The following is a 20,936-nucleotide window of genomic DNA, read 5'->3' as shown; positions in this document are numbered from 1 at the left end:
TCAGCTGAGAACAGGCCCGTCAGGCGGCTCAAATATTTCACAACTGGATACATGCCTGGGAGTGACTTGTGAAAGTGCTGGAGTGCTAATTTTGGAATTACAGATTTTTAGCAGGTAGCAAATTAGCAGGTATGGAATAATCTACTTATCTCAGAGCTGTGGATAGGATTGAAAGAGCTAATAATAGACAGATGGTTTTGACTAGTGCTTTAGTACACCGGAATATAAATGTTAGTGATGATAATTGTTGGCCTTGCAGCTATAAGAGATTTTCATCAAAATAATCTGCTTCATTTCCTTTTGTGTGTGTGCCTGTGGATTTGTGTGCACACATTTTTCCTAGATTTGGACATCCCATGGCTAAGTGAGGTATTGAGCAGGGCCAAAGGCTTTGTCCTTATTTCATGACCTTATGGTGGTAAATGGTAGGGGGCAGGATTGTGAAAGCAAAGAGTCTTTAGTTAGAAAGGTTTTGAAAATGTTGAAAGATACAAGTGAACTCATAATTGGGGCTGTATCTGTCAGATCTAGATCCTACCCCTCACCCTTGAAGCTCTCTGCTTAAATGAATTGTCTTCACTGTCAGAGCAGGTTTACAGATTTTTATACCTAAAATCTCTGCATGTGGAATATAAAGTTCCTATATGTTATATGTTAGAAAAACAATAATAGGTAGTCATAAATAGGAGTTGGTTCTGTGAAAGAGGTAAATGAATTTAGTTTTTTAAATTGGGTTAGAGTGTCTTATTAGCCATTACAGTGGTGATGGATTAACATCAAGATTCATGGTTGCCAATCTGTTTGAGTGGAAATTTTTCATTTTGTTTTTTAAAAACCTAGGTGGATGGAGAGAGAAAGAAAAAGCCAGAGAAGAGAGTTGGGGTCCACCTCGCGACTCGAGACCATCAGAAGACCGTGAATGGGAGAGGGAAAAAGAGAGAGACCGAGATAATCAAGATCGAGATGAGAACGACAGGGACCCGGAGAGAGAGAGAGACAGAGAGAGAGAGAGGGACCGAGAGAGAGACCGAGACCGAGACGGCGATCGAGAGGACCGCTTCAGACGGCCAAGGTTTGATACTCCAGTTAAGACTGTCTGTGGTCTTAGGGTTAAAATTCCTTTAATGTTGTCCTGTGCATTCCCAGCTTTTTAAAAAACATGCTCCCCCTTTTCATATATTTATCTAGAAGAATCAGATTTTAAAAATTTTAGAGGTCATCTAACTGAACCAGATTCCTCCTTTCAAAGAGGGGACAGGCGGGCTGGTGCTGTGTGTAGGTTGTGTGGTTCCTATGGTGGTGGAACCAGTCCAGGTTCTTCACTGTCCGTTAGTTTACCCCTGTGGTTGAGGTCCGTTTATTGCTTTTGAATTGTTAAAAATTCCCTTTGCTTTTACTAGTTTTAAGAGGTCTGGCTGGCTTCGTCTGGTCAGAGTGGCTTTGTACTGATCCAGTCTAGACCAGCACAGTTCAGTACCGTTTCCTGCAAGGATGCAAGTGTCCTGTCGACGTACTGTCCACATGGTAACCAGCTGTCACGCTTGACTGTTGAGTGTTTGGAGTGGGTAATGACTGTTCTGTTGGGCAGTGCCGAGCCAGATCTTCTCATTTGACTTCACGCCTGCAGCATCAGTGTGAGGTCAGCTCATGAGTTTAAAGTTTATTCCTGTTATTTGCTGACCTGGGTGTTATATATCCCCTTAAATTTACCCCTGTTGTCTAACAGCAGAACTTACCGTGTCATTTGAATTGGCTTGCAGGGATGAAGGTGGCTGGAGAAGAGGACCAGCTGAGGAGTCTTCAAGCTGGAGAGATGCAGGTCGTCGTGACGATAGGGACCGCGATGACCGGCGTCGTGAGAGAGATGATCGCCGTGATCTAAGGGACAGACGAGACGACAGGGACCGAAGAGGACCGCCTCTCAGATCAGAGCGCGAGGAAGGTAGAGATGACTGCTGAACACCGGGGAGCCGTAGTTGATGAGGGCATTTACTGTCTCTCTAACTTGTGTGAACACCAAAAGTAAGATGGCCAAGTAGATCATTTATTCCCTTTAAAGTTCATGGTTTGCACAGACTTACTGGAGGAGGAAATGGAAACCCACTCCAATACTGTTGCCTGGAAAATTCCATGGAATGAGGAGCCTGGTAGACTACAGTCCATGGGGTTGCAAAGAGTCAGACACGACTGAGCAACTTCACTTTGACTTTCATTTTTTTTTTTAAATTACCATGGCACTTTTGCCTCAAAAGCTTTGACTATTTGGTTTTACATCGAGGGTATTTTTTCTTTTATAGTATAATGAAATATATTTCACTTATTTGCTGTTAAGTCTTCAACAGGAGCCAAAAATCCTGTAAATTTTTATCCAGCCAGATTTTTGTCACCTTATCCTAAATTTTTTAAAAATTAGTACACTTCCCAGGCCAGTGATGTCTTGCTTGCAAGTTGGTATTTTAAGTCTATTTTAAAGGTTTTTCAGAAATTGTATCAAAATGATTAAAATGTATTTAGGTTTTTATTTTTTTTAAAGAAGATTCTTTATCATCTTCAGTACTGGATTTCTGGGTAATTTGAGGCATTCCTTTTGCTTCAGTTCTGTTTAGTCTGAGTTGATAGAATACAGTACAAATTTATTCTCTCCTTTTCTTTTAATTAAAGTAAGTTCTTGGAGACGTGCTGATGACAGGAAAGATGACCGGGCAGAAGAGAGGGATACCCCTCGTCGTGTTCCTCCTGCAGCTCTTTCGAGAGATCGAGACCGAGAAAGGGAAGGTGAGAAAGAGAAGACCTCCTGGAGAGCTGAGAAAGATAGGGAATCTCTTCGTCGTACTAAAAATGAGACTGATGAAGATGGATGGACCACAGTACGACGTTAAGTCTCAAGATAATGGATTCAAACTCATGTCTCTGCATAGGTTTGATCACATTCAAGGATTATTATACTTGTGCTTCAACCAATCTAAATTGGATTCTTTAATGTCTCACCATAACACAAAAAGCATGAACTTGTATTAATCCTATATAATAGATCAGGCACCGCATCCACAGACGGTTGGAAAACCACACCATGTTTTTGAATTTAAGGTGTTGCATTATTTCATCAATCATTTGTTTACAAAAAGAGAAAAACTAAAAATAAATTTAAAATGAGAATTCTTCAGGTATTGAGTAACACCTATATCTTGGTATAGAACTGATCTTTTTTCTTTTGATTTTGAAATATCTGGTATTAATTTGGAATGAAGTAAGGTTCTGTTATAGAGAATGTATTTGAAGTCTCTAAAACAGGGAACTGAAACAGTTCTCACACCATTGAGGCATACCTCTAGGTATTTTGAGGTATTTACTATTTACTAAATTCAGAAGGTTTTTAGGTTTACTCTTAAGTGCAGTAAACATTACACACATTGGATACAGTGGAGTTTTTGGTAGATTTTACTTGAAAGAAGGTGAGTATAAACCAACTTGCGGTCGTCATTATAATGACGAGAATACTGCTGGAGTGTGAATCCAAAACAGATATAGCTTTTAAATTTTAAAGCATTTGGTAAACTGTGGCTGAGTTTTTTCTGTTGCCAATAGCAAACTGCTTTTCCATTTATGGAGAATTCATGCCTTTCAAGCATTTTAAATATGACAATATTTATAAATGTGTGGTTTGGAGGAATTGTTTAAATTCTTTTTCCTAATTTCCTTTCTCTTCAGAATAGATTCTTTCAATAAGTAATTTGTAGTAATGACTGTGTTGACTTCAATTTTGGAGTGTAGTAGCTATGTTAAAGATTAACTATTTGGTCTTATTGAAGCCAACACAGAACTTGCTGCTGTGTTTTTTCTTCAATGATAAATAAAACACTTACAGAATTTGTTTTAGTGTTGATTTGTGGTTAGAGTTAGTATTTATATATAATGTTTAGCTTGCATATTCAGTTTATTTCACTTGAGGTTTTACCAGTGGTATTAACTTTCTCACTGTTGAGTATCAAAGAAAATAACCTAAATATAACAAAAAGCAAATGTGGTTAGGATGGTCCCACTGAAGTGTCCTCCTCTGTTACTGGATGAACTTCTTAGTTTCCCTGTAAAGTTGTCCTCTCTGTATGGTGTGTGTGTGTCAAGTTGTGTTTCCCTGTAAAGTTGTCTTCTCCGTGTGGGGTGAGTGTGTGTGTGTGATGTACATCTTGAGTTTTCCCCTGAAATTAAAAGCATAATTGATTTTACAGAATGTTAATTGCAAATTTATAGTGGCTCTAGGCACTTAGATTCTTTCTGGTGTTGAGTAGTGGGGAGAATTACTCTTGTTGGAACCATGAAGCCAGAAGAGGGAGTATTGGTGCTTTTTAAAAAAAAACAATTTTACCAAATGCAGCCTTTCCTTTTCGATGTTAGTGATAGAAATCACTTTAAAAATTTTTCTTAATTTATATTTCAAACAAGTAAAAGTCTTGTGAGAAGAGGGCCTTTTGTAACAAGTGAAAACTTGGGACAGTAACCTGCTCTGTCCCAAGTTAACGTGGCAGTCACATACAGGCCCCGACAGACATTGATTTGAACTGATTTGTTTAGATGGTGGTCTGATGGTTAGGTTTCCAGGCTGGTCTGCAAATCACCCTTCCAGCCCAGACCCTTTCCCAGATGTACTGTTCTCCCGAGTTCAGAGCCCAGGGTAAGGGCAGAGGAGTGCAGCTGCTTGTGATCTGCCCAGGGCCTCACAGCCTTACCTCTCCCTCAGTGTGTATTTACAGGTGTCTTCCACGTTCCCAGTGGCTTCTGCGTTCTTAGACTGGGTATCATTAATATCAGTATGGATGGATCTGAGGGCGGAGACAGCGGTCCAAAAAAGGTCCCACATCCCAGTAGTTGTCCAAAGTGGCTACTAAGGGGAGGTTGGCATCTATATGTGTGACATGATTTGACTGTACACCGATTTAAAATTTTGTGAGTCTAAAATATACTGGAAATTAATGGAAGGAATGTTCATGTTGTAGCTAAGAATAGATTAGAAAATTAGGACTAACACATTTTTCTTTGAAGTACATGTGCATTTGTGGTATGATTTTAAAATGTAAGGCAGTCTGTGGCTGGTAAAGCTCTTCTGAGGATTCCATATATCTTTTCCCCAAAATAGTCAGTCTTATGAAAATAAGTAATTTTGTCAGTATTTTGTATACTTTCTAGACTTCAGAAAATTGGGTTTCCTTTTACCTTAAATTTAGCTTTTCAAGTACTTAAAACATGTTTCAGATTGAGAGTTGCTTTTAAATGTGTTAGAGCCTGTTCAGTAAACTTTTCATAAGAGAGTTCTAGAAAAACTACTGACATTTTCCATTATGCTTTAAAATACTAGAAGCTAAAGTTAGCAGGAAAACAGGCAAACGGTGGGGGGTGGGGTGCGGTGCTGCTGATACAGTAAGTCACCTGCCTAGTCCTTCCCGCCTGGAGAATGCACCCATCTGTTAATAGTGACTCTTGAAAAGGTAGAATTAAAGCAGTGGCAAGAGGTGACAGGAATTCATGTGACCTAAAAACAACCCAGAAAGCTAGAAAACTATTTTAAGTTGGTATGTTTTATAGCAAAACTGAAGAGAAGTTAATGCATGCTTTTGAGTTTACGTATATTCATGTCTAAAGTTCTCTAATTTGGAGCTAGACTAACAGGATTTTTTCTTGACCAAGAAATGAATGGTTTGCCTGTGTGCCCCCCTCTTCTCCCACCCTTTGACCAAAAATGCTCATAGCTATCTCAGTTATTATGGCAGCTTAAGTGTTCAAATCAAGCAAATTTGCTGTGGAGGGAGTTAGTTGTTTAATATGAAGGCAGTCTAATTTTTAATAACCTAGCTAAGCTCTCCTGGGACCTCTAAAGACTAAGTCTGTTGCTGTTATTTTTCAGATAGTGATTTTGTACAGTTTAGATGACTTCATGTTAATTCATTTCCATTTTTACCTTCTGTGTCTGTTCTGATGGTAGATATGGTGTGGTATCACTATGGTGGACTTGAAAATGAAGATGGGAGGTTAAAGTAGAAGTCAAGCACCTTTGCCCAAGGATTAGATTTAATCTCACTGATGAAAATAACTGGTGGGATTCCTGAAGGTTGTCTTCCAATGAGAATGGGAACACAGCAGAGGGAGGCTGTGTTCCTTGTTTTACCCCCCGCCCCCCCAGTCAGTTCCTTTAATTGGTGCTTATACTGGTTTGAGAACTTCTATGATGGTTTAAATCTGACATAGTCCAGAGTGGAACCTTCCTGAACACCAGTTGTTCCATTAACCTTCCGGAGCTCAAATGATTCCATCTTGCATTTAGTCAGAGGCAACAGCTGGAATGAGATTGCCACTATTTAGAGACCCAGAAAGCAACAATTCAGAGTGAATTAATACTGCACCCTTTTGATCTTAAGTATGACATATTTTTGAAGAACTAGAATAGGAAGGGGCATAAAGAAAAAGTCAAGTAGTAGAGTTAAAGGCATAGTTAATGAATTCATATACTGTTACTGTATAAATACACAATTTTTTTAAACAGCACCATTTAAGTGTATACACAATATGATTATAACTTGGCACTATTTTTAAAGGGGGAAAACGGTAGTTGCTCACTCAGTAATAAAAAGATCTGGTACATGAGCTGTATTCTACCTACCTACAAATTGTACATTTTATACATCTCCAGCTAGGACAAAAACAAGCCACAAGGAGGGAACACCCACCCAAACTAACACTAAAGTATACCAACTCTTCACTTAATGATGCTACCAGGCAGGGCTTCACCTGGAATTATAACTGGGTAAGGACAACAGAAATATTACTTGTTCCAAACAATAAAATAGTCATTTTGCTGACACGCCATAAAATCGCCTGTTTTAAGTTCAGCTGAGAGGCTTTTAAAAAAATATTCTAGACCTAGTAAAGTGCCTCCATTCATAAAATTAAACATCCAAGATTAGATTGAGACAATTTCATACTGATGCGTATCTAAAATAGGTCGACGTATAAATAAACCACAGCGCCTCTAAGTTGCCACATTTCAGTTAGTGGAATACCCAGCCTTCACCGTCTGGATGTGCAGAAACTAGAAACATAATCAAGATTTTAACGTCTAGCCTCAACCGCTCTTCGACAGGAAAATAGTACCGTCGGCTTCCTCTGGAAAAACCGAGACGAGCTCCACACTCCCCGGCAGCGAGGGGAGAGATGGTGCGCAGACCAAACACGAGAGTGGGCGGGCGGCTACCCTGGTGGCATCCGGTGGCAGCAGCAGAGCGGGGTCCGGGCCCTTAACGCAGCTTCTTGCCCGGCAGGCCGTCCCGGGCGCTGCGCGGCGGCGGGCGGGCTGCAGGCGGCGGCGGCACTTTGGAAAGCGGGCAGTACTTGATGGTGTGCGCGTTGTCGCCGCTGGCACCGCACAAGGGGCACGTGTACCTGCGCAGCACGGGGCACAGCACCCGCCCGTCGGGTCCCTTAAGGATGTGGGTGGTGTAGAGCGCCACCGCCTCCTTGTTGTTCCGGCAAAACACGCACACCTGCAACTCGGGCTTGAGCAGCCGGGCGGCGGCCGGCCCGGAGGCGGCGTGCAGCCTGGGCTCGGCCGCCCACGCCGGGGCCCGCTCTTCTCGCGGCGCCGCTTCGGCGGTGGCGGCGGCGGCGGCGGCGGCGGCGGCGGGTGCACAGCCCAGAAGCACGGCGGCGGCGCGACCGGCGAATGGGCTCAGCTCAGCGAAACGCTCCTCCAGGAGCCCGGCCTCGGCAGGGTCCGCGCACAGCTCCAGCGCGCGCAGCTCCAGCGCGCCCCCCAGGTAGCGGCTCCGGGACCCCGGATCGTCGCTGTCGTCGTCGTCGTCGTCCTCGTCGTAGTCGGGAGGCCCCAGAGCGGGCCCCAGCGCCCCGGGCCCGGCCCCCGCGTGGGGGGAGCAGCACGACGAGGAGGAAGAAGAGGGCGGGGAGCCGTCGCCGCCGCCGTCCCCGCCGCGGGCGCAGCCGAAGCGCGGCTCGCTGTCCACCGCCTTGGTGATGAGCGTGGCGAGTCCCAGATAGTCGTTCCACGAGCTGAAGGGCTGCGGGTGCGCCGGGCCCTGGGTGCTCACGTAGCGGGAGCTGGGCACGAGCGCCATGGGCGGGGGGGCGCGGCCGCGGCGGGGCGAGCGGGGCTCCCAAGGGAAAGCCTCCATGGGCGGGATGCGGGCCGCGCGCGCCGCCTCCCCGCCGCCGGCGCGGGCCGGACGGAAGGGACGAGCCGAGCCTGCCCGCCGGCCTGCCTCGGGGTGGGGCTGCCTCGCCGCCTTTTATCGGGCCCCGCTCCTCCCCGCCCCGCGGCCTCTCTGCCGCGGCCCTGCCCCCTGCCCTCCCCCGCCCGGGCCACCTCGCCCGCGCCCGGGACGGAGGCGGAGCGGAGGCGGACGCGCGGGGGGCGGGCGGGCAGTGAGCGCGCGCTGCTCCGGCCCGCGAGGCTCCTGCACCCCACGCGCTGCGCCCGCCTAGCCAGCTGCGGGGCAGCTTTCATTCTGGGAGGGGGCGGACAGGCGCCGCCTCGGGCCGCTACGCTAATTGGCTGCTGACCAGAGCCCCCTGCGCCATGGGCGCCGCTCCAGACGCTGATTGGTGAATCCGGGGGAGGGGGCGTGCCCTACCGCGCAGCTGGGAGGGGAGGGGGATGTAGGGGAGGGGCGGATGCTGGGGCCCGCCTTCGCCTGAGTTCTGTTTCCCGGGTTTGGAACAGGTGACCAGTCCTGGATCTCCCTCGGCTTGGGGGTGAAACCCACCTCCCAAGCTTTTAGTACCCTGAGCCAGCCTTCTACCTTCTGAGAAACCCCTTCTTTCCTCTCTCCTCATCAGCAAGGAAAGATGGGGAGGCAAGACTTGGTGCGAGCTAACGATGCAGTTTTTAAGGGGGAGCCGCCCAGCAATCAAGTAACTTCCTTTTGCACAGCATTCTGGAGAGCTTTCAACTGGGTGGAATCCTCGCACAAACCTCAGAGAGCTTCAGAGAGGTTTTGGTTCTTACCTCGTAAGTAGTGGAAGGACACATAACTTTCCCACAGCAGCACTGTAGCGCCTCCCAACAGGTGTTCCGAGACCAGCTGGTGGCCAATAGCTGGTGACAGACAGGTAGGGGTGAGGGCCTTAGGAGAGTGATCAGTCTGTGTGTGTTTCTAAGTGTGTGTAGCTCTCCGCTCCCCCTGCCCCTGGGGTGGGGGGACCGTATTGAAATATGAGGTGTTTGTGCAATTGAAATAACAAAGCGTATCCAGGGGCCACTTTAGCGCCACCATTTAATACTTTGAAATGAATACAGCACTTTTGTAAAAACGGTGGAAAATAAATCAGAAGAATTTAGCTCGCTACGAGATGGCCATACCCTTCCCAGGAGAAGGAGCAACACGTTTTTTTAAAATATGGAGAGTAGGAAAAGGATTAGGTAGGAGGCGGGTTCCGGTAGGGTGCTGAGGGGCGGGGACAATGCCTTCTCCTCTAAGCTGGCAGGCAGGGTTGGCTTCATCGGGCAGGGCAGGGTTTTCCTTCCTCTCTCTGGAGGAGCTCTGTCTGTAGGAACAAGGGTTGGGAGACTGGTGTTGCAGCTGTCATTAGTGGGTGGGTCTGGATATGTCCCAGCAGGTTTAGAGTGGTCCCGTAGGGATGCCCAGAACCTAGTGCTGGCTCGGGTTAACAGTAGAATGAAAGAGTGAGTCCGAATGTTTGCAGTGAAGGGGATCTTTGGGATCATTCAATCCGATCTTACTTTACAGATGAAGAAAATGAGACCCAGAGAAGAGAAGGCTTCTTTAGACCATACAGTGAATTTGTCACTGCCAGAGTGAGGACTCAGGCCTCTTCATGACTGGCTTGGTGGCCTTTCCTCTACACCATGAATTTGGAATCTATTTCAAACTTTGAGTCTGTCTGTCCGTGCGTCAGCAGAAATCAAGTGTAGCACACAGGGGTATGGAGGAAGAGAAGCGAGATGTGGCCTTGTGCCGTTGGTATGGGCCCCTGCCCTCAGGCGTGATCCAGGAGCCACGCAGCAGGGACAGGCAGGGTCTTGAGGCAGTAACGTGATGCCTGTCCTGGCCACCTGTCTACATGCTGGGGTGGAAAGTATGTTTTTCAGCCTCTTCCTCACCTCCTACTCCCTGACGGTTGATTTAAGTCCTCAAACCAGGCAGTGATATTCAGCACTTGCCAAGCCAGCTCCTTTTCCAAGTTTGTGTTGGCACTCAAGTTGAAAAGCTATTCCTTTATTTCCTCTTGTCTCCCACCAAAAATAAATACAAGGGCCCGGCTGGCGTGGGGCTCCTGCAGAAGCGTGGTGGGTTTGCTGACACTGAACTCGGAGCTCTTACCACGAGAACGCTGGCCCCCAGAGTGGTATGAAGAGTATTATTCTATAAATGGAAAATTCCCCTCTGTTCTTGCAGCCCTGCAGCCTGTGTACTTTCAAGGTATGCGGACTTTTCAAGCTCTGAAGACTGCGAGCTACTATTCCTAAAAAACCTCTGCGAGCAAAGTTTAAAGCCACCAGCGGCTGGGGCCAGCTCCCCTTGGTCAGACCAGAGAGAATGGCAACTAGGAGAGGCTTGCTTTCCTTTCTCATGTGGATTTTTTAGCCTTTCTGAATTTGCAGGGAAATAAACGCTTTAAAGTGAACATGAATGGGAACAAGTGATCTATCGGGAGCTGAGGCCTGGGTGGGTGGATGGGTGGTGGTAATTGTGAGGCAGATGTCCTGGGGAGAGCTGGAGGGGTGCGTCCTTGGGCCCTGCCTCAATGCTCTTTCCCCAGGCTACTCACCTCATCTGCTGTCAGCCTTGCCCATAGTAGGTGTTTTGCCCTGAAAGAGTGTCTGGAAGTGAAGGTCAGGGGCATGAAGGCTTCTTTTTTTTTTTTTTTGGCAGGGGAGGAGGTACATGCTGCACCTCAGTATACTGCCAGTGACCCCAGAGAGGCTAGAGTGCGTGGCTGCCCCCAGCTCTTGGCTCAATCAGCAGTTACTTCTGTCACCAAGTGCAGACCTCAGATGAGCTCTCTAGCTCTCTGTGAGGCTCTTTAGCTGATTTCTGAGATGTGCTCAGTACCTCTGTTGGATGAAGTCTGACTGCCTTTGGTTCCCCTTCCAGAAGGCCGGACTGAAACAGACAGAAAAGCCCGCGTGTGAAAGTTTCCTAGAGGGACACCTTCAGGTGGTTGGGGCAGGAAGACAGAGCAGGAGAGGCCTCATCTCAGAGGTTAGACAGTGTTTCTTCCGTTTCTCCTGGGCCGGGGCCTGCATGCCACAGGCGGGGCAGGGGTGAGCCGTGAGACGCTTGGGCTCCGGGTGTCCACCTCTCCACGTGGCCCCCAGCCCCCATCCTGGGCCGTTGCCTTTGCTGGCAGCAGAACTGAGCCGAGAGAGGCAACGCGCAGACCTCGGGCGGCTTGAGGCGCTTCAGAAACATGAGGTCAGCCCCAGGGAATGAGGCAGCTCGGCGGGGGTCCAGGCGGCTACAGAGATGCTATTTGTCAGGCTCTGGGTCCCCGAGGCCCGCCTGCCAAGCTCCTGTGGGGGCAGGAAGTGCTCTGACGGCCCCAACCCCCACGCGGCCCTGGGGCCTGGAGGTGCATTTGGGCGCATTTGGCTCACTGCTGTTAATGGTCTTGACGTTGTCCGCGTCATGCCTCTGGCCAAGCTCAGAGTGCCCTTTGGGGCTTAGGGTCAGCCACAGTGGGGTGAGAAGCCCTGTGGTATCGTGGCAGGAGCTGGCTGGGCCAGTGGTTGGGTTTTTACCTTGGTCCTTCTGTAAAGTCTTCAGTGGCCTTGGATGAGGGACTTTAACACTCTGGGCTCCAGTTCCTTCCTCCGGCAACGAAGGGGCTTTATGTAGAGGGACGGCCGTGTTCTCCTTCCTGCTTTCTTACTTTTATGAAGTCTCTCTCTTGACCTGGCGAGGTGAGCTGTGATAGGTGTAAGCCAGCAGAAACAGCCCCTGTTCCTTGATATTTTTAGGAGAGGGCTGGTAACCCACCTCTGGGTCCTGAAATGTAAGGGGGGTGTTACATTTAGGGTGTTAGGGAGGCTCTGGAAGAGAGTTTGCTCCTTTCTTCAGAAAAATACAAAACACAACCAGTAACCTCACCTTCTTCCAGTCGCTGGCAGGTTGAAAATCTGAGGCAGTACAGAGGTGACAAAGCTAAGTCTTTGGGACAAAAAGCTGGTATACTGATGACTGCCTGGAAAAGTTATTTAGAAAAATGAAGCCTCGCTGACATTTCTGTTGCTGTCCTGTGACTTGTTACACAAGATATTTAAGCATCTTTATTTCTTCAGCCGCGGCAAGTCAGGTATTGCTTGCAGCTGAATTCAGTCTAATTGAGATGTGCTGTCCTCAGACGTGTCCGACTCTTTGTGACCCCATGGTCTGTAGCCCACCAAGCCCTTCTGTCCTTGGGATTTCCCAGACCTGAACACCGCAGTGGGTAGCCATTTCCTCTTCCAGGGGATCTTCCCGACCCAGGGATCAAACCTGCATCTCTTGCATTGGCAGAGCGGATTCTTTACCACTAGCACCACCTGGGAAGCCCAACTGAGATATAGTAATATAAAAAAAAGCATTTGGCAATTCTGTCAAGAAGGTGAGACACCCCATTCTGGCCAGATGGAGGTGACAACCATGTCAGCATTTTGTGTGTGTGTGTGTACGTGCACGGGGGACGGAAGGAAATCCAGAGGCCTGAGAACAGGAGCTTTGTGGGGCTCTTCTCTTACCCAGCCTGCCTTGCGCTGAAGCCTCCCAGCTGATGTTAGTATTGATAACACCACGACTGTCAGACCAGGTGCTTCGTAGCATCGTCTCGGTACCTCCTATATAACTGCTTCACAAGGGCCAGCTGGATTGCCCTCGTGTTATCCGTGAGTTGAGGCTGAGCTCAACTCACGTGTAAAGCTGTGTCCCTCTCCAAAGCTGGGCTGTGCTTCCTTGGATTCACCTGGTCATCCTCTGGCCCTAGGGCTTTTGGGCACAGCTGGGGAGGCTGGCCAGGAGCCAGGCGGGGGCTGAGAGAGGCAGAAGGGGACATTCAAGGCCAAACTGGGCCCATCTATCATGTCAGAGATTGTTCCCCAACAAAATCAATTTCGTCCAAAAGCAGTGTGGACTTTTCTATATTATTCCATAGTGGGTACTTTGGTACAGCGAGCAGTCCGTTCTGTTTGTCACACACCCTCCACCTCCCGGCCAGTGTGGTTCCAATTTTGTTTAAAGCAAGTTATGCCTGCAACTGAGGGCCTGAAAGGCAGATGTCCCTGGGCTGATGATGCTGATAATAACAGCAATAACAACAGATGGCACATCCAGAGCCCTCACAGGCTATAGTTTTTTTTTTTTTTTTTTTTTTGCCACGCCACGCAGCAGGCAGGATTCCCCAACCAGGGATGGAAACTATGCTCCCTGCACTGGGAGCTCGGAGTCTGAACAACTGGACCACCAGGAAGTCCCAAGCGCGTAGTTTCTTAAACTCTTCCAACAGTCCTATAATCATACCCTTTTCACAGAAAGGAAAACAAGGTTTGGGGAGGCTTAAAAAGTGTGCCCAGGGCTTCCCTGGTGCTTTGATGGTAAAGAATCCGCCTGCCAATTCAGGAGACATGGGTTTGATCCCTGGTCTGGGAAGATCCCACATGCCGTGGAGCAGCTAAGCCCATGCACCACAACTATTGAGCCTCTGCTCTAAAGCCCCGGAGCCATAACTACTGAAGCTTAGTGCCCTCTGGAGCCTGTGCTCTACAACAAGAGAAACCACTGCAGTGAGAAGCCTGCGCACCGCAACTAGAGAAAGTTCGCGCACAGCACCAAAGACCCAGCACAGCCCCCTCTTCCCCCGACCCCCCAGAAAAAGTGTGTCCAGCATCTCCCGGTGGGTAGTGGATGGCTTTCTCCAAGGCCTGAGCTGGGAGCTACCCTACTTCCTCGACCATCTCCTGGCCTGTGGATACTGAGCTAGAATTCGCCACTTCCTGTCTTCCTACCTCCTCACCTTCTTTCTAACTGGGACTGTCAGCTCTCTTTGCTCATCTTCAGTCCCTGCTGTCTGCATGGGGAGAGGCGCAAAGGCTGGGGCCCCGAGTGGAAGAGTTAGACATAAAATGGTATACTATAAGGGTGAGGTTGTTCCCAATGGGCCTGAGGGATGGGGTGGAGGCAGACGAGGTCAGGGAAGGGGATGAGACCAGCCTGCCCAGCAGGGCTGCTCTGTATGGTTCCGCAGGCTGTGCACTGTGCAAGGGCTTCCCATCTCGGGTAGTGCCTTGTGCTTCCTAGACGTGGTTGTATTAATACATGTATCAGTGCTTCTATGATAGTTTTCTGGCAAATTGGGAGTATAGTCTTTTTCTAATGAAATCAGTATATGATGACAATATTCTGACAGAGGAAAAGCCCTGTGGAAGAAATGCCTTTTCCTAATTTGCCCAAAGCTTTCACTCTGACCAGTGAAAGCTGGTGAAATGCTAAGATTCTTGAAAGCAGGGCTTCAATTTGCCATTAGCTATGTGTCTGTGGGCCTTGTTTAAGCTTCAGGTAGAAGTGTCTAATTGAGCTGATCAGGTGGGTGCTGGGCGCAGTTCTGCCCTAGTAGTGGTGGTGGGCCAGAAACTCCACTGGGGTTGACATTTTTAAGATTGCTCATTTTAGACGTCTTCTCTCCATCATACCTGCCTTACGCTAGCGTTTCCCCAGCTGTCTTGAGTTCCCCAGGCCTTCTTGTGCCCTGACAGTGCCTGCTCTTGATGATGAGGTGAAATTGTGCCTGTCCTGGGGCTTCTATGGCTTAGGAACCAAAAAGCAGGGTGGTGGTCCAGGCTGGTACAAATTGAGTGCCTTTAAGCAACTGATTGCCCCTTGCTGGGCCTCCGTTTTCTCTCATTTAAAATAATGAGGTGGCCAAGACTTCCCTGCGGGTCCAGTAGTTAAGACTCTGCAGTTCCAATGCAGGGGGTTCAATCTTTGGTCAGGCAACTAAAATGCTACATGCCATGTGGTGTGGCTAAGAAAACAAACCAACAAAAAACTGGGTACAAATTCTACCTCAATAAAGTTGTTAAAACCAAAACCTAGGGACAGGATATAAACTCAAGATTAAAAAAAAAAAAAACAAAATTAGGTGGCCTAAGTGATTTCTTAGCCTTTTCCAGCTCTCAGATTTATTTGTTCACCATCAAGGCCTTGGGCTGAATGTGAATAAGACAAACATACTTCTGAGCTCATAGAGCTCATGCTCTGATGGGGTGTAGTCAGACAGACAGATGATGATAACTTTGGAAGAAGGCATAATAGTTTCCTATTGCAGCTGTAACAAATGATCACCAATATAGTGGCTTAAAACAGTACAAACTTGTTTTCTTACCATTCTGGCGGTGAGACATCTGAAATGGATCTCAGGGCTAAAGTCAAGTTGTCTGTAGGGCTGTGTTCTTTTCTGGAGAATCTAGGGGAGAAATTTTTGCCTTTTCCAGTTTCTTGAGGCTGCCTGCATCCCTTTGGCTGTCTTTCCTTCTTTAAAGCCACCAACAGCAGATTAAGTCCCTTCCATGCTGCCATTGCTCTTTTGATTTTTTTTTCTGCCTTCCTCTTCCACTTCTCAGGACCCTTGTGATTATATCACGCCCATGTGATAATCCAGGATCATCTCCCTATTTGAAAAGTTATGACCAACCTAGACAGCATGTTAAAAAGCAGAGACATTACTTTGCCAACAAAGGTCCGTCTAGTCAAGGCTATGGTTTTCCAGTGGTCATGTATGGATGTGAGAGTTGGACTATAAAGAAAGCTGAGTGCCGAAGAATTGATGCTTTTGAACTGTGGTGTTGGAGAAGACTCTTGAGAGTCCCTTGGACTGTAAGGAGATCCAACCAGTCCATCCTAAAGGAAATCAGTCCTGAATATTCATTGGAAGGACTAATGCTAAAGCTGAAACTCCAATACTTTGGCCACCTGATGCGAAGAGTTGACTCATTTGAAAAGACTCAGATGCTGGGAAAGAGTGAAGGCAGGAGGAGAAGGGGATGACAGAGGATGAGATGACTGGATGGCATCACCGACTCGATGGACATGAGTTTGAGTAAACTCCGGGAGTTGGTGATGGACAGGGAGGCCTGGTGTGCTGCAGTCTATGGGGTCACAAAGAGTCGGACACGACTGAGAGACTGAACTGAACTGAACCGAATTAGCAATCTAAACTAATCTAATGATGATCTAATTAGATCCAAACTCGATCTAATTAGCAATCTTAATTCCACTTGGAACCTTAATTCCTTTTGTCATGGAAAGCAGCATAGTCCTTCGGGTCTGGGAATTAGGATGTGGGCATTTTTGGTGGGGGGCATTATTCTGCCTCCCACATGAGGAGTACAGATGACTCTGGGACACCTTGGCAAGGGGCATCCAACCAACACACATGGGTCCCAGGACCGTTGCGTGTCCAGAAGTCAACTGGGCTGGTGAACTGAGGTTTCCTTTGCCAGTCAGGACCTGACAGAGTACAGGGGACGCTATGGGGTGGAGGAGCCTTGTGTGTGTGTGTGCGTGTGTGTGCGTGTGCGTGTGTCCCTCAGGCAGATGGGAGATAATTGCTGAGGGTCTGAGTTGCAAGAAGGGATGGTGAGCAAAGGAAGTGGCATATTAAAATCATTAAAAATAATGATTATGATGATGTTATTTAATTTGTGGTCAAAATAAACAGCCAATTTCAATAAAAATACCAAGCCACAGCAGCATGTGCATCACGGGGGAGTGACTGGAGGAAAGCACTCTAAAATCCTGTGTTCTGATTCCAACACCCAGGAGAACAGAGATACTAACTCTAACAATTTTCACTTAGGGAAAATTTTAAGCATTACAAAAGTAAAGGTCCCAGTGTAAAGAATCCTAACTGACCACGACGACTCTTACTTTATCTGTTGCCCCCACACCTGTTTTTCTTTTCTTTTTTTTTTTTTTTTTAGGGTTTTTATTTTTTTATTTTATTTTTTTTTTTAAATATTATTTTATTAGTTGGAGGCCAATCACTTTACAACATTTCAGTGGGTTTTGTCATACATTGACATGAATCAGCCATATAGTTACACGTATTCCCCATCCCGATCCCCCCTCCCACCTCCCTCTCCACCCGACTCCTCAGGGTCCTCCCAGTGCACCAGGCAAGAGCACCTGACTCATGCATCCCACCTGGGCTGGTGGTCCGTTTCACCATAGATAGTATACATGCTGTTCTTTCAAAACATCCCACCCTCACGTTCTCCCCCAGAGTTCAAAAGTCTGTTCTGTACTTCTGTGTCTCTTTTTCTGTTTTGCATATAGGGTTATCGCCACCATCTATCTAAATTCTGTATATATGTGTTAGTATACTGTAATGTTCTTTATCTTTCTGGCTTACTTCACTCTGTATAATGGGCTCCAGTTTCATCCATCTCATTAGAACTGATTCAAATGAATTCTTTTTAACGGCTGAGTAATATTCCATGGTGTATATGTACCACAGCTTCCTTATCCATTCATCTGTTGATGGGCATCTGGGTTGCTTCCATGTCCTGGCTATTATAAACAGTGCTGCGATGAACATTGGGGTGCACGTGTCTCTTTCAGATCTGGATTCCTCAGTGTGTATGCCTAGAAGTGGTATTGCTGGGTCATATGGCAGTTCTATTTCCAGTTTTTTAAGAAATCTCCACACTGTTTTCCATAGTGGCTGTACTAGTTTGCATTCCCACCAACAGTGTAAGAGGGTTCCCTTTTCTCCACACCCTCTCCAGCATTTATTGCTTGTAGACTTTTGGATAGCAGCCATCCTGACTGGCGTGTAATGGTACCTCATTGTGGTTTTGATTTGCATTTCTCTGATGATGAGTGATGTTGAGCATCTTTTCATGTGTTTGTTAGCCATCTGTATGTCTTCTTTGGAGAAATGTCTGTTTAGTTCTTTGGCCCATTTTTTGATTGGGTCGTTTATTTTTCTGGAATTGAGCTTCAGGAGTTGCTTGTATATTTTTGAGATTAATCCTTTGTCTGTTTCCTCATTTGTTATTATTTTCTCCCAATCTGAGGGCTGTCTTTTCACCTTACTTATAGTTTCCTTTGTTGTGCAAAAGCTTTTAATTTTCATTAGGTCCCATTTGTTTATTTTTGCTTTTATTTCCAATATTCTGGGAGGTGGGTCATAGAAGATCTTGCTGTGATTTATGTCGGAGAGTGTTTTGCCTATGTTCTCCTCTAGGAGTTTTATAGTTTCTGGTCTTACATTTAGATCTTTAATCCATTTTGAGTTTATTTTTGTGTATGGTGTTAGAAAGTATTCTAGTTTCATTCTTTTACAAGTGGTTGACCAGTTTTCCCAGCACCACTTGTTAAAGAGATTGTCTTTTTTCCATTGTATATCCTTGCCTCCTTTGTCAAAGATGAGGTGTCCATAGGTTCGTGGATTTATCTCTGGGCTTTCTATTCTGTTCCATTGATCTATATTTCTGTCTTTGTGCCAGTACCATACTGTCTTGATGACTGTGGCTTTGTAGTAGAGTCTGAAGTCAGGCAGGTTGATTCCTCCAGTTCCTTTCTTCTTTCTCAAGATTACTTTGGCTATTCGAGGTTTTTTGTATTTCCATACAAATTGTGAAATTATTTGTTCTAGTTCTGTGAAAAATACCGTTGGTAGCTTGATAGGGATTGCATTGAATCTATAGGTTGCTTTGGGTAGAATAGCCATTTTGACAATATTGATTCTTCCAATCCATGAACACGGTATGTTTCTCCATCTGTTTGTGTCCTCTTTGATTTCTTTCATCAGTGTTTTATAGTTTTCTATGTATAGGTCTTTTGTTTCTTTAGGTAGATATACTCCTAAGTATTTTATTCTTTTTGTTGCAATGGTGAATGGTATTGTTTCCTTAATTTCTCTTTCTGTTTTTTCATTGTTAGTGTATAGGAATGCAAGGGATTTCTGTGTGTTAATTTTATATCCTGCAACTTTACTATATTCATTGATTAGCTCTAGTAATTTTCTGGAAGAGTCTTTAGGGTTTTCTATGTAGAGGATCATGTCATCTGCAAACAGCGAGAGTTTCACTTCTTCTTTTCCTATCTGGATTCCTTTTATGTCTTTTTCTGCTCTGATTGCTGTGGCCAAAACTTCCAACACTATGTTGAATAGTAGTGGTGAGAGTGGGCATTCTTGTCTTGTTCCTGATTTCAGAGGAAATGCTTTCAATTTTTCACCATTGAGGGTGATGCTTGCTGTGGGTTTGTCATATATAGCTTTTATTATGTTGAGGTATGTTCCTTCTATTCCTGCTTTCTGGAGAGTTTTAATCATAAATGAGTGTTGAATTTTGTCAAAGGCTTTCTCTGCATCTATTGAGATAATCATATGGTTTTTATCTTTCAATTTGTTAATGTGGTGTATTACGTTGATTGATTTGCGGATATTAAAGAATCCTTGCATTCCTGGGATAAAGCCCACTTGGTCATGGTGTATGATTTTTTTAATATGTTGTTGGATTCTGTTTGCTAGAATTTTGTTAAGGATTTTTGCATCTATGTTCATCAGTGATATTGGCCTGTAGTTTTCTTTTTTTGTGGCATCTTTGTCTGGTTTTGGAATTAGGGTGATGGTGGCCTCATAGAATGAGTTTGGAAGTTTACCTTCTTCTGCAATTTTCTGGAAGAGTTTGAGTAAGATAGGTGTTAGCTCTTCTCTAAATTTTTGGTAGAATTCAGCTGTGAAGCCATCTGGTCCTGGGCTTTTGTTTGCTGGAAGATTTCTGATTACAGTTTCGATTTCCTTGCTTGTGATGACTCTGTTAAGATCTTCTATTTCTTCCTGGTTCAGTTTTGGAAAGTTATACTTTTCTAAGAATTTGTCCATTTCATCCAAGTTGTCCATTTTATTGGCATAGAGCTGCTGGTAGTAGTCTCTTATGATCCTTTGTATTTCAGTGTTGTCTGTTGTGATCTCACCCTTTTCATTTCTTATTTTGTTAATTTGGTTCTTCTCTCTTTGTTTCTTAATGAGTCTTGCTAATGGTTTGTCAATTTTGTTTATTTTTTCAAAAAACCAGCTTTTAGCTTTGTTGATTTTTGCTATGGTCTCTTTAGTTTCTTTCGCATTTATTTCTGCCCTAATTTTTAAGATTTCTTTCCTTCTGCTAACCCTGGGGTTCTTCATTTCTTCCTTCTCTAATTGCTTTAGGTGTAGAGTTAGGTTATTTATTTGGCTTTTTTCTTGTTTCTTGATGTGTGCCTGTAATGCTATGAACCTTCCCCTTAGCACTGCTTTTACAGTGTCCCATAGGTTTTGGGTTGTTGTGTTTTCATTTTCATTTATTTCTATACATACTTTGATTTCTTTTTTGATTTCTTCTATGATTTGTTGGTTATTCAGAAGCGTGTTATTTAGCCTCCATATGTTAGAATTTTTAACAATTTTTTTCCTGTAATTGAGATCTAATCTTACTGCACTGTGGTCAGAAAAGATGACTGGAATGATTTCAATTTTTTTGAATTTTCCAAGACCAGATTTATGGCCCAGGATGTGATCTATTCTGGAGAAGGTTCCGTGTGCACTTGAGAAAAAGGTGAAGTTGATTGTTTTGGGGTGAAATGTCCTATAGATATCAATTAGGTCTAGCTGGTCCATTGTATCATTTAAGGTTTGTGTTTCCTTGTTGATTTTCTGTTTAGTTGATCTATCCATGGTTGTGAGTGGGGTATTAAAGTCTCCCACTATTATTGTGTTACTATTAATTTCCTCTTTCATACTCGTTAGTGTTTGCCGTACATATTGCGGTGCTCCTATGTTGGGTGCATATATATTTATAATTGTTATATCTTCTTCTTGGATTGATCCTTTGATCATTATGTAGTGTCCTTCTTTGTCTCTTTTCACATCCTTTATTTGGAAGTCTATTTTATCTG

General features: G+C 45.5%; 2 protein-coding genes across 2 annotated transcripts in view; one reads left to right on the top strand and one right to left on the bottom strand.

The window, feature by feature from the left end:
• Positions 1-3,870, top strand: part of EIF3A (eukaryotic translation initiation factor 3 subunit A) — a 31,230-nt gene extending 27,360 nt beyond the window's left edge. Inside the window, exons 20-22 of the mRNA XM_065923420.1 lie at positions 841-1,072; positions 1,761-1,942; positions 2,662-3,870. Of these exons, the coding sequence (XP_065779492.1) occupies positions 841-1,072; positions 1,761-1,942; positions 2,662-2,879 (632 nt within the window). The 3' untranslated portion in view covers positions 2,880-3,870. The remainder of the gene's footprint in view (positions 1-840; positions 1,073-1,760; positions 1,943-2,661) is intronic.
• Positions 3,871-6,435: 2,565 nt separating this feature from the next.
• On the bottom strand, positions 6,436-8,433 carry NANOS1 (nanos C2HC-type zinc finger 1). Its single transcript, XM_065920135.1, has one exon. It carries the CDS (start codon positions 8,172-8,174, stop codon positions 7,284-7,286), a length of 891 nt encoding a protein of 296 aa, XP_065776207.1. The 5' UTR covers positions 8,175-8,433; the 3' UTR covers positions 6,436-7,283.
• Between the last annotated feature and the right edge of the window lie 12,503 nt (positions 8,434-20,936).

The sequence above is a fragment of the Muntiacus reevesi genome, chromosome 2 (genome assembly GCF_963930625.1).
Source record: "Muntiacus reevesi chromosome 2, mMunRee1.1, whole genome shotgun sequence".
NCBI lineage: Eukaryota > Metazoa > Chordata > Mammalia > Artiodactyla > Cervidae > Muntiacus > Muntiacus reevesi.
Note: the sequence above shows the minus strand (reverse complement) of the source record. Positions and strands in the feature narration are given on the sequence as shown.

Excerpts from the sequence above, each read along its gene's own strand:
- NANOS1 (XM_065920135.1), bottom strand. The coding sequence starts at position 8,174 with ATGGAGGCTTTCCCTTGGGAGCCCCGCTCGCCCCGCCGCGGCCGCGCC.